This window comes from Pteropus alecto, unplaced genomic scaffold (genome assembly GCF_000325575.1).
Source record: "Pteropus alecto unplaced genomic scaffold, ASM32557v1 scaffold164, whole genome shotgun sequence".
Classification (NCBI taxonomy): Eukaryota; Metazoa; Chordata; class Mammalia; order Chiroptera; family Pteropodidae; genus Pteropus; species Pteropus alecto.
In genome coordinates this window covers 22,569,335-22,586,083 of record NW_006439568.1, presented here as the reverse complement: position 1 = coordinate 22,586,083, position 16,749 = coordinate 22,569,335, and the positions used below count along the sequence as shown (strand labels likewise).

The following is a 16,749-nucleotide window of genomic DNA, read 5'->3' as shown; positions in this document are numbered from 1 at the left end:
TAACATTGCTCTTTAGACCCTATAACTAAAAAAATTTATCAGGCCTTGGGGAGAGGTGTGAGGAATGTGAAGTAAATAACTCTATATTGAGTAATTTGCAAAATAGGATTTTATGTACATTAACTGGTTTAAGAAAACTTTTTGAAGAGCTGTTTTTTTACATGTTGAGAAATACAAAGTATGCATTTTACTTTAAAAGTGCTTTTACTATAATTTGCTTATAGTGTGCAATTTGAATATAAGAGTTAATTGGAAAAATTTTGTCAGAAATATTGAAGTTAAAATGACATAATTTTTACTCTCAAATGTTGTATTAATATAGTATTAAGCCTAAGGCATATGAGTTATAGAAGAGCTGTTAGGTTTTGTAAACAATATGATAGCCACTGAAAATAGGCCAGTTTTAAGACAAATGTTTTATTTCTGTGTCATATTATCATTTCCAGTAAACATGAATTAAATGGTTAGTTTACTTATCAAAGCATGATATCAGTGAGCCTCTTTTTATGGGCTCTGTCTTCCTATAAATTAGCCAAATTATCAAAGGAAAAATCTTGTTCTTATAAATGTTAAGTAAAGTCAATAATTTTTTCTATTCAGGTTGTCACAACTAGAAATGGATAACATAGTTATTTCAGTTTCACTTGCCTAAACAACTCCCCTGTGGTCCATATTATGACAGCATATTTACACTCTAAATGAAAAATTATCAAGAATGAAAAGATAAAATCTAGAGATGATCCGTTCCAAATTCTGAATGTTACAGAAAATGTAGAAATAAATCATAGAAACAGGCACAAAGATGTTATAACTACCTCTTGAGATCTAGAACTAGAACTCAAATTGCTAACTTTCAGTTCAGGCATACTGTCTTAGAAGCTTTTGCACCATCTGCAGAATTGTTCAGTAATGCGCTCATTAAGAGGTGTAGAAATAATGAAAGGATATAATACCAACTGTGATCATTTTATGCTTTCAAATATATATATATTTTTTAAATATGTATTGTGATTTCCTTTTTCTGAAACAGACAACAGCAAAACTTCTAGATGGCTCTCACCAGCAGCATGGATTCCTCTCTTTGACATATACAAAAGCGGTAACAAAAAATGTCCGTCACAAGTTAATATCAAGAAATGAGCGAAGAAGTTTTCATAAGTTATCTGAAAGTTTTACGGATGGTTCTCCTCATTTTCTTCATGAAATTCTTCTTTCAGCACAAGCTTTTGATATTGTCCTTTGTTTTCCTTTACTTAATGCCATTGCAAGTATATTTCAAGCAAAATTACCAAGGACCCAAAAAGAGAAAAGAAAATCTCCTGGTCAGCCTATGAGGACCCATACACTAACTTCGCGCAATTTACCTCTGATTTATATCAACACAAGTGTAATCAGAATTTTTGTTCCAAAAACAGAAGAAATGCAACCACGTATTGAAGGTATTGTCTTCAGAAATTCTTTTTATCTGATTTTAAAAAACTTTCTTCTAGAGACCTTAGTTGTAATTTGCAGTTGGTTATGTTTTAGAAAGAGTAAATATGTTATAGTCATTCTACAGCTAAATCTTTGAGTTATGTCAGAATACTGGGTATGTTTTTGACTATTAGTTACTAGAATAAGAAATATGAGATTGTTTTCTTCGGGGCTTTTGCTACTAAAGCTTATACTTTCTGTCATTTGTTTTATTAAACTCAAATATTGGGTTCTGTATACCTAATATAACTAAAAATTAATTTAAAAAATAAGCCAACATACCAAGGCTCTTGTGACTTCTTCTAGATTTCTCAGTGTCCTCTGAAATTGCTCTAAGTTTTAAAATGAATTGATAATTCTACTGCCTCCATTCACAAGAGTGACATTTAAATTTTAATTTCCCCCTTACTATAAAAGAATGAAGAACCTTAAGAATTTTGAGTGAAATATAACAGTGGTTAATGGTAATGGATTTCAGAGTTACATAGACTTAAGTTCAAATCTCAGCTTTGCCAGTTATTTATTGTGAAATCTTGGGAAAGTTAATCTAAATTCCTTTGTTTAAAATGGTAATTAGAGTACCTATCTTGATAGTAGGCCTTATTGATAGCTTACTTTCAAATGATGACTACATTAAACTGCATGCATGGCGCCAGTTCCATAGTAAGCTCTCAATAAAAGGAAGTCTTGTCAGAAGAAGGTTGTTCATTTTTTTTAAAAGAGTATTTCTGGAGGTCCTACACTTCATTACCACTTACCCCTCATTGGTCAAAACTTAGATGGCCCTGCTGTAAGAGAGGCTGAGGAACAATCCTTACGTAGGGCCCTGTGAATTTGAGAGAGAAACGAGAGTGAGTATCTGAGAGAGAGATTGTGGTTTCTACCACATGAAAACAGCAAAACTCTTTTTCCTTTTTAGTTATTAGGAGGAAGACCTTGGATGTTAAATAACAAAAGAAAAGCACCTGGTTCCTTTCTCTTTTTTTCAAGGCCTAGTCTGTCTCTTGTTCTGTCTCGCACAGACAGATGATCTTAATCAGAGATGGTATTCTGCCTAACATTGATAATTAGGTTTATTTAAAATAATGTTTTCTTTAACATTTCCGTAAATAAAAGAAAATATTTGTAGAGTTTTGTAGTTCTTAATTATCAAGATGTCTAGAGATAAATTCAGTGTATCATACTTATGGAATCTTAATACAAACCAGTTTCTATTTTTTAATTCTAATTTTACTAGTATCTGTCATAAAACTGATTACTTTGAGATGTGAAATTAGTATTCTTTGCATATACTATATTCTGACAGCACTATACATTGTTTTCATCTGTTTAAATAGTTTGTGGAAACACATGAGCAGTAAAGAATAAAGAGTTAGTCTTTTTTGAGCAATTACAAGTGACATGAGAGACAAACCACTAACCAGAAAAGAGGTTGCATATTTATTGCAGAAGCAATGACCTTTATGCTTTTTCCTTATTGTTATCCTTTATTATATGAATATCTAATGAATGTTTAGATAATACAATTTATGTTAAATCCACTTAGGTAAAAAAAGGTAACCTACATTTTTACACAATATAGTTCTCTGAGAACCAGTTTGAGAGTCATGATATTTTCTCATAACTGTACAACAATAGGAACACGCACAAAGGTTACTGAGATTTTCAAACCATTTTTGATTTTCCAGCTGAGATTAGGGGAAAACACTATTGAAACAGGAGTAATTTGGCTGTTATTACAGAAAATTTATCATTTTGGGAAAAGAGTCTGGGGTAGTACATTATATTTCAAAAACATATTATCTGTAACTATTAAAATGAAATTATAGATATTTTGTATCTAGATAAAAATAAGAATGAAGTCTCATGATCTCATAAAAAATTCTAAATGTTTTTTAACAATTAAGGATATTATTTTCCATAAATATCTCTCTGGTTGGTACAGAAGCATGCATTTTTCTAACTGTAATTTTTATTTAACATAAATATGTTAGTCGGCTTGTGTGGTTTTCTGAAAATTTCTCGTAGCATATATTTTATGTTCTCCATTCCATAATTTTCTATTTTTATTTTAATGTAAACAATTAATAAGGCCAAAATTTCATTGAAAATAAGAAAAAGTGGACATGGTTCCATAGTGTAGTGATTAGCACGTCTGCTTTACATGCAGAAGGTCCTGGGTTCGCGCCCAGTCTATGGCCATGCCACTCTGAACAAGCCTGATGTTTGATCTTGGAAGTTAAGCAGGGTTGAGCCTGGTTAGTACTTGGATGGGAGACCACCTAGGAAGACCAGGTGCTGTAGGCAGAAAGAAAGAAAGGAAAGAAAGAAGGGAGGGAGGAAGGGAGAGAGGGAAGAAAAAGAAAGGAAGGAAAGAAAGGAAGGAAAAAGTGATATTGGAGGTGAAAGTATAGGATGAGATGGAAGGTAATATAGAGAAAATGCACTGTGAAAAAATAGGGAAAGCTCACTCAGACGATCAGGAAGTAAAGCAACATAGCTGATTGCGATGCTTTCATAGTAATATGGAGAGTCCTCAGGAGTATGACTTAGTTGGTCTCTAAATAATAATCGCCTGTTAACTAACCCTAAGGTGAGTCCTTTTTCCTCTAATATCTCCTATACTGTTTTAACTTAAGGTTTCATACCTTAAATCCCACACCATAAAATATTAATATTTTAATATTAAAATATTAATAAAAAAAGATCAAATAAAAATAAAAAGATCAACCAAATGTATATGCTTCATTGCCCATTAAGTTTTGAAATTGGTCCTGGAATATAATTACAGTATCAGTATATTGCTTTTTCCAGATGACCCAGTCTGGCTAAGACTGTTAAATGGGTGTCCAATAGTGTTTATACTGGTGAATCTTCCTGAATCTGACATAGCTGTTTCTTAATGTGGGCATTTGATCTTTGTTTAAAATTTGCTCGTTTGTCTTAAAATATTTTATCTACTTGATGTACTGAAATTTCTGAATGTTTTTGGTATTTGTTAAGGGAATATTTTCACAGTGAATCGCTCATTCCTTTTTATGGCCAGATGATGTTCCATTGTATGGATCTACCAGATTTTGCTTATCCATTCACCTCAGACACTTTGTTTGCTTCCACCTTGGGGTTAGCTATGGAGAGTAATGCTACTGTGAACACGGCCATGTAAGGGTTTGTTCAAGTCCTTTTTCAGTTCTTTGGGGTTTATACCTATGGATAGAATTGCTAGATCATTTGGTAATTTTATGTTTAGAATTCTGCGCTTTGAGAAACCACCAATCTGCTTGGAAGCCCTTTTGACTAGGGCAGCATTTGTGGCGTTTACTGAACAATGTTAACGTGCAGGCATACTTGAGTCAGCAAGAAGAGCAATGGGAGCTTACTCTCGGTAAGAGTGGTAGCACCTGTGTACCTCTGCAGTGAGGCAGCATCAAAGGTTCATTGATTAACTCTGGCTTCATTTTTCTATTACACTCAGCAGTGATTTATTGAAACAGGTACTGTGCTTTATCAATTTGTATACATGTCAGAAGGAATAAGAGTTTGGCTATTTGAGAAAAGAGAGAAAAAGGGTTTTTATTTCCTTTATGTGTGTACATGTTTTGTTTGTTGCTTTTGGCTTATTGTCTTATAACCATTAACTAATACTACATATCATACAGTTTTGTTGATGTTTTGTATTTCCCATTCGGCTGTTATTACTAGGAAAATTCTCAACTGATTGTAATTGCAAAAATATTTCTAGCCTTTTACTATCTTATTTCTAAAGCCTTTTTCTTTCTTTTTTTGGTGGAGTTTGTGGTGGGATTTTTAAGGTCTTACTCCAAAATTCAGATGCCTGAGTACCTCCTAAGCAGGTAACATTCAAAATGAGCATATTAGTTGGGAGGATATTGTTATAGCCATCTTTGGAAAACATAGTGTGCCACATTCTCTGTGGACTTTTGGTTAATTTTAGTCCTTTGCGTATATGAAGCACTTTTTGCAATAAACACCTTTTTAGTGGCATTTTTCATGACTTGGTATATAAATGGAATAAATTCCTAGCAAAATGATTACTAGATCAAAGGGCATGTACCTTTAAAATATTAAGAGATGTCAAATTGCCTTCTTAAATGGCTACACCAGTTTATACTGTTTTCTCACTCTCATCCTAGCAGAGGTTTATCATTCTTCTTGGTCTCATTAATGAAAAGTATACTCTTTTTCTGAGGAGTTGCTCGTCTTTTCCTTATCAATTATTAGAGCTCTTTGTGTATTAAGCCTTTTGTCTGACTTACATTGTATCGCATACATCTTTTCATTTCTGGATTTTTACACTCTTAAAATATTAATGTGTGTGTGTGTGTGTGTGTGTGCGCGCGCGCGTGCGCGCGTCTATGTATATATCTATATTTATATCTACATGTATATACCTTTACTTATATTTATATCTATTTATCTGAAATGTTATCTATCTGAAATTGCCAGAATATGGGCCTATTCATAAAATACAAATACAAAAATGCACACCAAAAATTCAGAGGTTTGGCACATTATGTTTTTTTGACACAGTCTTTCATCATTGCTATTCTTAATTCAAATGATCATAATTCACCCATAAAAAAATTATTGCAGTAAAATACATATAAAATTTAGCATTTAAACCATTTTAAAAGTAGACAAATTTTTAAATGTATATTTTATGTGAAATAGTGAATGTTTTCATTTAATACATTTTAAAAGATATAATGTGTCTAAATAAGGGAAACATGATTTCAGCAGCATTTCCATTAGAAACAAATATGCTTACTTAAATGACTCCAGTAAGATTTAGGGAGTCAAGAGCATAGTATTCATTATTCTCTAGAAAGGCTTTAAAAAGTAGTTTGCTTGAATAATATTTTTATCAGATTAATTAAACTGAAAGTATATGTGTAAATTATGCCTTAATGAGTGTGATAGCAGAGCTAAATGATGGTATGTCATAATTCTCAGAAACTATATTATAAAAATATCTACAATTTGTGCCCGTAGGTCAGAGATGATTCATAAACTAGATGCAACTACATTTCCCATTAAGATACATAACAATCATTAGGTCACACCTTTATTGACCCTTCTTTCTGTCTTCAACTGCAAATATGGCAAAAACTTATACAACTCTTTGTTGATAGCTTTGTGTAGGTCTGTCACTACAGTTACAGCTTTATTAAAGTATAACATTGCCCAGTGACAAGTTTAAGTACTCTTGAGACTTTAGATGTTAAACTATATTGAGTTTATATTGAGAGTCTTAAAGGAAAGTTGGTCTCCAAACACCTTTATTTCATGTTGGACTTAAGAAAACTTAGTTATAAACAATAGTCTTACAGTTATCTGACAATTGCATGAAAATTCTGCTCTCTATTTAAGCTTTTGGTTACTTATACAAGCTCATAATATCAGAGTTGGACATAGCCTTTTATTTTCAATACACACTCTCTTGCCCCAAAAGATATAAAATGTTTCAGACTTAGATTGCATGTTACATTGAATATAAAAGTTTTTAATCATTCATGTATAAAATTCTGTCGATAAAAATATATTTAGCATTCTAATATTTTAAAGAAATATTAAATAAAATTCAAATTTTCGATTTGAATATCGTTTGCATTATGTTCAATTATTATCAAGATTCTGAATCTATAGGTATTTGAGTTCCAGCTTAAGATATTTAATTCAGGATAGAGGACTGTTTTTTGGATCTAGCATGAGTCTTCTAGAGTGAGTGGTTCCTTATGAGGCTCAATTTTAAAAAATACAGTTAAAGCAAAGAAGGAAGGCATTCATTTTCATGTTGAAAATGCTTCTAGAGGGAATATTTCCTCATATGGTCCAACTATTAAATGCAGGTGAAATAAACCAAAAAAGTTTTTCCAACTGTAAAGTAACTGAAGAAATGACTGAAAGCACTTTCTTGTATAAATACATATTTTTGTTATTTTTTCTTATATCTCAAAGATACATTATGGTAAGCTGAATACTTTTATAATAAAACTGATTAGTTTGTAAGTGATCTGTATGTATTAAGTGCTTTTTTTTTTTATTATAACTTCATAGTCAGTATAATCTAGTGAGAACACTCTTGGCTCTTGCAGAAACAATTCTGTTCTTGGATCTGGCTTTGTATGTAACACCAAGTACGTCATTTTTCTTCCATATGTACCTCATTTACTGCAGTGTTTCTATTGCATTTCAGACTTTCATATGGTGGGTAGTATCTGTAGCCTGGAAGAACAGTTAGCAAGTACACTAATTGCACTTTTGTGTTATGGTCTATTCTCCAGGCTTACTATTTATTGATTTAATTGATGCCTGCTGCTTAATCAGAGGTTTTACCCACATGGAACTATTTGATAAGGTTGGCGTAAAATGCAAGATCTGTAAAATGTAAACAGTGTTCATAGTATAAGGACCTATAATCAAGCCAGACCTCTAGTCATTTGAAAATAGTGCAGCTGCATGAGAAGTAGTTTTCTATTTGATCTTTTTGCTGTGGACATTTAAAATACTGTCTTTATTGTCACATCCATATGCTAATATTCATTATGATAGCTCATCGCTTTTTTCTCCTTTTGCTGTCCTTCCTTTTTCCACCCTCCTTCCGTCTTGCCACTCCCTTTATGCACATCTTATTCTGTTTCCTTCTTTTCCTCACGGAATATCTTTCTTCTTATTTTTTCTGATTTTCTTAATTCTGATTTTTGTTCTTAGACTAATCTAAGTCAGACCATACCGAATGTACTGCTGAAGCAGCTGGAAGTAATCTCTTAGCGTTTGCATTCTTTGAGCACCACAGTTTAGGAAATATGGATTGTATGCCTTCATTGGCATGTTCTGTTCAGGATATTCCTGAGGTCTTGCAGCCAGTCCTTTTCTGCTCCATTTGTGGCAGATGATAGTTTCTTGAAAGAAATTATGAGTTTTAGTATATGTGTTCTTTAAAACCCAGACAGTTGTATATTGTTAATAATTCTTAAACAATTTAAACAGGTACTACAGTATAATATGTTGGAAAAAGAGAGAATAAAGTATAATATAAATTAATGGGGCCATCAAGAACCCCTATGCATTCCAAATAGTCCTTAGAAAAGATACTGAATTAGCTGGTGATTTATAGAAAAATGGTTGAACTTTATCAGACCATATGGTAAAATACTGTTTTATTCAGCACAAAGAAAAGAAATCAGAATTGATATATCCTTTTACCTTTTATAGTTTTATGGGATTACTTACCTTAGTTTTAGATTCAGTTAGGAGGTAGAACTTTTTACATAGGTGTGAAATTACTGTTTCTCGAGCAATTATTAAAATTGCTCGGTAGTAATTATTAAAATTTAAAAGTACCTAAAATATCAAGTTGAAATGCCCTCATATATTAAAGTATTTTTTTTTCTTTCTTCAGCTTTGCAGCCATTATATTTCTTTTGGATTTTCTGAGATGTTATGGCTAATATGGTGCTGTATTGTGTGTGTGTGTACACACACACACATGCATATTTAATTCTTAATCATGTAAATTAAATGGCTTCGAGAATTTGTTACTGACTTTGTGGTATCCTATAATATATTTGTAGACAACAACGTAGTGTTAAAAAGCCCGGGTCTGAAAATCACTTGGGAGAAAGGTGCAGTAGTATAAGATTATGAAATGAGATAAACATACTGCTTCAGTACTGCTTATATGTGTTTAATACGTTTTAATGTTAGGATGGAGGGGTTTTTTTTTTTCATCATTTAAATCATAACAGAAAACAACTTAATGAGAGATAAAAGAAATAAGAAAAGCATCCAATGTTTTTATTTTAAACAATTTTTTTGGTCCTAATTTTTGGTCTTATTTTAATGTGTCTATTCTTTTACTCAAAGATTTCTTCTTATGTATGAAGTTGCTCACAGATCCACTGTATACCTCAAAATCTATTTCTTCTGTTATAGTCAATCAGGCAGCAAAAGAAGACACCATGGTTTTGAAGATTGGCTCTGTTGCTATGGCTCCCCAGGCTGACAATCCTCTTGGCAGATCTGTCCTCAGGAAGGATATTTACCAGTAAGTTTATTTTATGTTCAATTTTGCAACCATTTCATCCTGTAAAGAAGTACACTGATCAATAAAACTTGCTTAGTGTGGCCTGTAGAAATACTTTTCATTCGGGATCTTTTGATATTTAAAACCAGGTTTTTCTGATTTTCTTCAGTTGTGGGTTTGTAAATTCATTCAGACAAATCAAGTATTTCTGTGAAGTGTTGATGAATAACAGAATATAAGTACCAAATCACCGTAAAACTGAAGAAGCACAGTTTGGAAAATTTTAGCAGACTTTAGCTTTGACCAAATCTCTAATCACATAAGAAAATGAGGTCCTCACTAGAACTACCACATCCTACTGTAGTCATGTTGTGTCAAATTGAAGAATTTCTTAATTTAACTATAAGCCCTTATTTGATATGTTGGACTGTGGATGTCATATGGATCAAAGCTGTAAAGAAAAGCAAACTTCTAAGGAGAAATTTCACAGTAAACACTTTCTGTGAAAATGCCATGCTCTGGATTTCGTCACTGAGTATTTGCAAACCACACCGAGCATATATGGACAACTAAACTGGTGAACATATGTAATCAACATGATAAAAATAATATATCATTCGTACTGAAGTTGGCACTACTGCCAGACATAAAAGTCCAGTTGCAAATAAACCAAGTGAGAAAAGTTGCAGAAATACAGATGAACAAGTGTCTTAGTCTTCCTGCTGGTCTGTTTTTCAGATGTAATCTCATTCTTTTAAAAAATAAATTCCTACTGTTCTAGAATAAATGTTACTGCTAGGAAAAGATTCTGATTTTTGTAATGAATTTATCACCTAGAGAGTAATAGCTACTTTAAGTGGACCTGGGGATTTTGTTTTTCTCAAATTTTTCTAATATCCGAGTTGATATTTTTTTCCTTTGAATTATATAACATGCTCTTTTTCTTATATTACTTTTTTAAGTAGCTTATGGTATTCATCCCTTAAATAAGTTTTTATTTTGCTAGCCTAAGTAAAATCTTATGATGTCAGAACTGAAGGAGGCTTTGTGAATTATTTAATCCAAATTCCTTGTTTTATAGATTAGGAAACTAAAGATCCAAAAAGAATAGCTGTCTCTAGTCAAATAATGATCGAGCCAAGATCACAGCTCACATTTTTCGACTGCCTCAGTATCTAGAGGAAGGATTGTAATAGAATCCTTTCTGAATGAAAATAATTTAATTTTTTAATAAATAGAAATTCTTTCAGGCATATTTGTCCTTTCACTTCATAAATGAGTGGTCTCCAAAGAAGGTCCTGCTTTACTTTCGTGAAATGTGTTTCATATTAAAAGACCCTATCACCATTAACAAAGAGAACTGAGGGACTTCCTTTCCTCCTCTACCCTCTCTACTGTCTGGCTCTTCAGCAGTTATTTGTGTTTTTTCCTTTCCTTTGTCCTTCTTGAACTTTTTCCCTCTTTCATTCTCCTTATTTACTTTCCCTGCTTTCTTTATGCCTAATTTTTCCTTACCTCCTATATCTTCCTTCACTTTTTACCTTTTCCCTTTCTATACTTTTTCTTCTCTTTACTTTCTACCTTTTTTCCCTGTCTCATTTCCTTCCTTGTTTCACTGCTTTGTTTGATTTATTTTATAGAATATAGAAATATAGTGCCAAAAAAGTAAAGTAAGTGTTTAAAAAAAGTATATTATCTTTTGAGAACATCAGTGCCTCACACAGACTACATAAAAATATGTATACAAAAAGAACATAATAGGTACTTTATATTTATAAAATAAATGCCCTGTTTCTAAATAACTGACAAAACCAAAGCACACAGAAGTGTTACATGTTTTGCCAAAAGCACATACTTAACTAATGGCAGAGCATTTCAGAATCTATTTCTTATGAATTTATTTCAGAGTTCTTTTTAAATTTATTTTTCTATTTTTTAGTCCCTCCCCTTGATTATACAATGTAGTCATTTCACTGTTCTACTCCCTTTCAATATGTTTTTACTTCCTCTTTCTTTTAATCTGCTCTTTGTGTTTCTTCTTTCTGTTTGGTTTTTATAACTTCCCCATCCTGATAACATAGTTGATGGTGAAAGACTGGATGCTTTCTCCCTAAGATTAGGAGTAAGACAAGGATGTCTGCTCTCACCACTTCTATTTAGCATTATACTGGAGGTTCTGTCCAGGGCAATTAGGGAAGAAGTAAAAAAAAAAAGAAAGGTACCCAGAGTATATGGAAGAAATAAAACTATGTCTTTCTGCAGATGACATGATCGTATATATAGAAAATTTTAAAGAATCCACTGAAAAACTACTGGGATAATAATGACGAGTAATGAACAATCTAAAAGAGAAATTAAGGAAACAAATTCATTTATAAAAGCATCAAAAAGAATTAAATACAAATAAATTTACCACTTGTACTCCAAAACTTACACTCTGAAAAGTACAAAACCTTGTCAAAAGAAACTAAAGAAGATCAAATACATAGAGTTATATCTCATGTACATAGATCAGAAGACAGTATTGGTAGATGACGGTACTTCTCAAAATCATCTACAGATTCACCATAATCCCAATCAGAATTCCAGCGTACCTCCTTTGCAGAAATTGACAAGCTAATCCTAAAATTCATATCAAAATTATTCATATGGAATCTCAAGGGACCCAGAATAGCCAAAACAATCTTGGAAAAGAAGAACAAAGGTGGAAGACTCACACTTCTTGATTTCAAAATTTATGACAAAACAATAGTAATCAAGGCAGTGGAGTACTAGCATGAGGATAGACATATAGATTAATCTATAGAATTGAGAATCCAAAAATAAACCATCACATTTACTGTCAATCGATTTTTGATAAAGAAGCCAAGGTAATTCAGTGGTAAAGAGTAGTCTTTTCAACAAATTGTGCTCAGATTACTGGATATCCAGGTGAAGTCAGACTCTAAACTGACATTATACACAAAAATTAAAATGGATCAGAGAACTAATATGAGAGCTAAAATTTTGAAATTTATAGAAGAAAACATAGTAAATCTTTGTGACCTTGGATTAGATAATGCTTTCTTTAAAATGACACCAAAAACACAGAGGCAAAAGAAAAAATAGATAAATTGGACTTTATCGAAATTATAAACTTTTGTGCTGCAAAGGACTCTATTAAGAAGGGGCCATCTACATATTGTGAGAAAACATTTACAAATCTTGTATCTGATAAGAGACATAATCAGAATATGTAAAGAACTTTTATAACTCAATAAGAGAAGAACGACTCAATTTTAAAAATGGCAAAGAATTTGAATAGATATATATATCCAGAAGATAGAAACATAGCCAATAAAGTGGATGTGAAGATGTTCAACTCAATTAGTCAACAGGGAAATACAAGTCAAAACTACACCCACTAGAATGACTATAATAAAAAAGATAATAGATGTGGAGAAATTGGAACCCTCATACATTTCTAGTGGGAGTGTAAAATGGTGCAGCTGCTGTGGAAAACTGTTTGGCAAGTCCTCATAAGATTAAACATAGAGTTACCATATGATGCAGTTATTCTATTCCTAGATATGTACCCAAGAGAATTGAAAACATATGTCCACATAAAAGCATGCACACCAATGTTCATAGCAGCACTATTCATAATAGCCAAAAAGTGCAAACTGCCCAAAGGTTCTTCAACTGACAAATGGCTAATCAAAATGTGGAATCTTCATACAATAGGAGGGGAAAGAGAAATGACTGTTAATGGGTATAGAATTTCTTTTTGGGGTGATAAAAATGTTCTAGAATTAGATAATAGTGATGTAGAATGATATGTACAGTGAATACTCTTACAATGAATGATGGATAGTGAATACAATGAGAATATATATGAAAAACACCGAAGTATACACCTCAAAAGTAAATTTATGGGATGTCAATTATATTTCAATAAAGGTGATTTTAAAAAATATATGTCAAAGACTGATGTCACAGAAAGGTCCAGGGGAATCAAATTCCAGACAGAGAAATATCCTTCTTATGTGCGTAGAGAGTGGGTGCTCTTTTTAACCCTGGAATGGTTTGCTTTGCCTGCCTATAAGCAAGGGGGTTCTATTGTGGGAAAGAGAAATCCAAGGGCATTTATCAGTCATGTAGGCTACAGTGACATATTGGAATCTAGAGGAGAACCAAACGTGTAATCAGCCCTCCACAGTGCACTACGTTAGTGTTGGGTGGGGAGAGGAGAGTTGGCAAAAAAATTTGAGTTTTTGGAAGTTTCACCTTCCTTAAAAGACAAAGCCATGATAGAGATGCACTGTTCAATCCAGTAGCTGCATGTGGCTCTTCGGTTTTTGCTATGTGGTTAGTCCAAATTGAGATGTTTTATAAGTATGAAATATATACAAGATTTTGATGGATTAAGAAGAAAACAAAGTAAAACATATCATTAAAAATCTTTATATCGATTATACATTGTGACGACAATATTTAAGATATATTGAATTAAATATATTATTACAACAACTTTCCAATATTTTTTAAAACCTTTTTTCAATGAGACTACTAACAAATTTTAATTTATATAGGTGGCTCACATTTGTGGTTTGCATTATATTTCTATTCAGCTGTGCAACACTATTAGGAGAGGCCTGCAACAAACACAGGATAAGTCTTTCCCTTGAAACATTTGAAATCAAAGTTGAATTAAGCTTAAAGTTGCAAGTCAACCAAACCTAGCTCAATTCCTGATTGAATTGAAATTATCTACCCCTTTCCTATTTTGCCTAGGAAAAAGTATGCCTTCTCTGGGAGAAAATAACATTGACTTTGTTAGTCTTCTATACGTGTACAATACATAATAAAAATTATAAGATATCAAAGAAGCAGGAACATTTGACCCATTATCATGAGAAAATTTAGCTAGTAGAAAAAGACCCACAGATGACTGAGATGTTGGAATTAGTAGACAGGAGTTTGAAAAACTGTTATTGATATTTTAAAGAAAAATATTGAAAATATGGATATTTTCATAGACATGAACTCTATTTAAAATACATTCTAAAATTGAATAACATAGTATCTAAAATTAAAAGACTCATAATAGCAGATGGGCAAGCAGAAGATAGGATTCGTGAGCTTAGATATACTGAATGGAAATTATCTATGTTGAAGCACAGAGAGGGAAAAAAGAACGGAAAAGAAGCGAACAAGAAAGACAACAAACTGGAAAATGTGGGGCACTGTCAAATGGTCTAACACATGTGTTAGAGTACAAGGACTCGAAGAAAGAGAATGGAACAAAAGGAAAAATTAAAGAGATAGCCCTTGAGACTTGTCTAAAATTAACAACAGTCATTCACCAGCAGACTCAAGAAACTCAGTACCCTGTCTCAATCCAAGCCAAATAAGTGCAAAGAAAACTACATCTAGGCATAATGTGATCAAATTACTGAAAATCAAAGCTGAAGAGACGCTTTCTTGATGGGCTGAGGGAAGATGCTAAGCAAGGAGAGAATGCAACAAGATCTGCTCCCCTGACACAGGTTTCAAGGTCTATGACAGAACTCTGGAAAAGAAGCTTTTATCTATGATAAAGTTTGTCATTTTGGTTATTAAAAATAATAAAGAGAAAAATCTTAAATATGAGCTGTACAAAAAAGACATATTACCTTTGAAGGAACAATAAGACTGAAGGAACTGAAGATCTTAAATTTGAAGATGAGAAAACTTTTAGGGAATATGGAACCATTCTTCCAATACTTGCCCTACAGTGTCATAAGAGTAGTTTCATTATTTCTGAAGCTAAGAATAGACCTAGGATCAGTAAATTTGTGGATATTACAGTGACACTACTTAGATCTCAATAGAATGGAGATCTTTCAAGTTATAAAAGCATTATAATAAAGGGCTATTCATTCGTTAGTCATTATTTAACATGTTTATTACAAGCCTGCTCTGTATCAGGCACTTTCCTGGGAATTGAGTGCACGTCAATGAACAAGACAAAGAGAAATTTCCCTGTTCATAAAACATACTTTTCATTAGGGAGAGAGACCATAACAAATTAATAAATAGGTATTCCAGTATGTTAGAATATCGTTAAGTGTTAGGGAGGCAACACAGCAGGAGGAAGATCGGAATTGGCAGGTGAAGGTGGGCAGCATGGCCTAATTATGAGAGGAGGCCTCATGGAGAAAACAAGGATCCTGAAGCCAGAGTGTGCAAAAGAAGCCCGTGGCAGCTGAAGCAGTGCCCAGGGGAATGTAAATGGGCGTGAGATAAGAAGCATTATGGAGGAGACTTACAGGCCGTTATGAGGGACTGGCTTTTATTTTGAGTGAGATGTGGTTGAGGGGAGAAATAATCCACATGTGCTGAATTTTGAAATAATGCTTTCATTATTTACAAAGTATTTACTTGCAGAAAGAAATGAAGGGATTGCCGGCAGGGACTAAAGGTACACATTTGAACAGAAGTAAAATATGCATTTAAAAATGGAGTCAGAGTTCAGTAAAACAAATGGAAGTTCGATATTGATCTTAGAAGTCATGTTAAGGATTCTTTCTACTGTTTGAGTTAACAGAATATGTGAAATGAAGTGCTTTTGATTATTGAGGGGTAGATTTTTTTTTTAATCAGATGAGAAGCCCCCAGGGGGTCTGAGCACAGAAGTGATTTCATTTATATTTAAGCAGATAATTTGGACCAACACGTGAAAATAGACAGCAGGCAAGGAAGGGCACGGTTTTGTGACTTGCAGTAATCTTGGCAGGAGATGATCGTGGTTTGGCCCAGAGTAGTCGCTATGGAGGTGGTAAGAAGTGGTCAGATTCTGGAGCTCTTTAAAAGGTAAAGGCACATAGGATCTGAGACAAAAGAGAGAAGGATAATTCAGTTGCATGGCCTAAGCAACCAGAAGGATGAAGTTAACTGAGGGAAGGAAAATTGGGGAAGATTTGGTTTGGGAATTGGGCAAGTAGAGATCAGTATCTTTGAAAATGTTAACTATCTCAGTAGGTAGTGAGCTCCCCACCATTGATGTTCCAGAGGCTGATAAATCCACAGAGGAGGCTTTAGAGCGGGGTTTGATTTATTTCGAATTAGACCAGTGCTTCTTAAATTTAATGTGTCTACAAATCATCTGGGGACCTTGTTAAAATTCAAGTTTTGATTTGGGAGGTCTGAGATGAGGCCTGAAATCTCACATTTCTACCAAGTTCCTGAGTAACTAGCTATGACTGATA

At 33.0% G+C, this 16,749-nt stretch overlaps 1 protein-coding gene and 1 pseudogene across 1 annotated transcript in view; both read left to right on the top strand.

Annotated features, from left to right (window-relative positions):
• The window catches only part of VPS13B (vacuolar protein sorting 13 homolog B), a gene marked incomplete at its 3' end in the record, with an annotated part of 647,903 nt that overhangs the window by 363,272 nt on the left and 267,882 nt on the right, over positions 1-16,749 (top strand). Inside the window, exons 29-30 of the mRNA XM_025050073.1 lie at positions 1,031-1,439; positions 9,430-9,541. Coding sequence (XP_024905841.1) covers positions 1,031-1,439; positions 9,430-9,541 — 521 coding nt within the window. The remainder of the gene's footprint in view (positions 1-1,030; positions 1,440-9,429; positions 9,542-16,749) is intronic.
• On the top strand, positions 3,665-3,780 carry LOC112483677 (annotated as a pseudogene).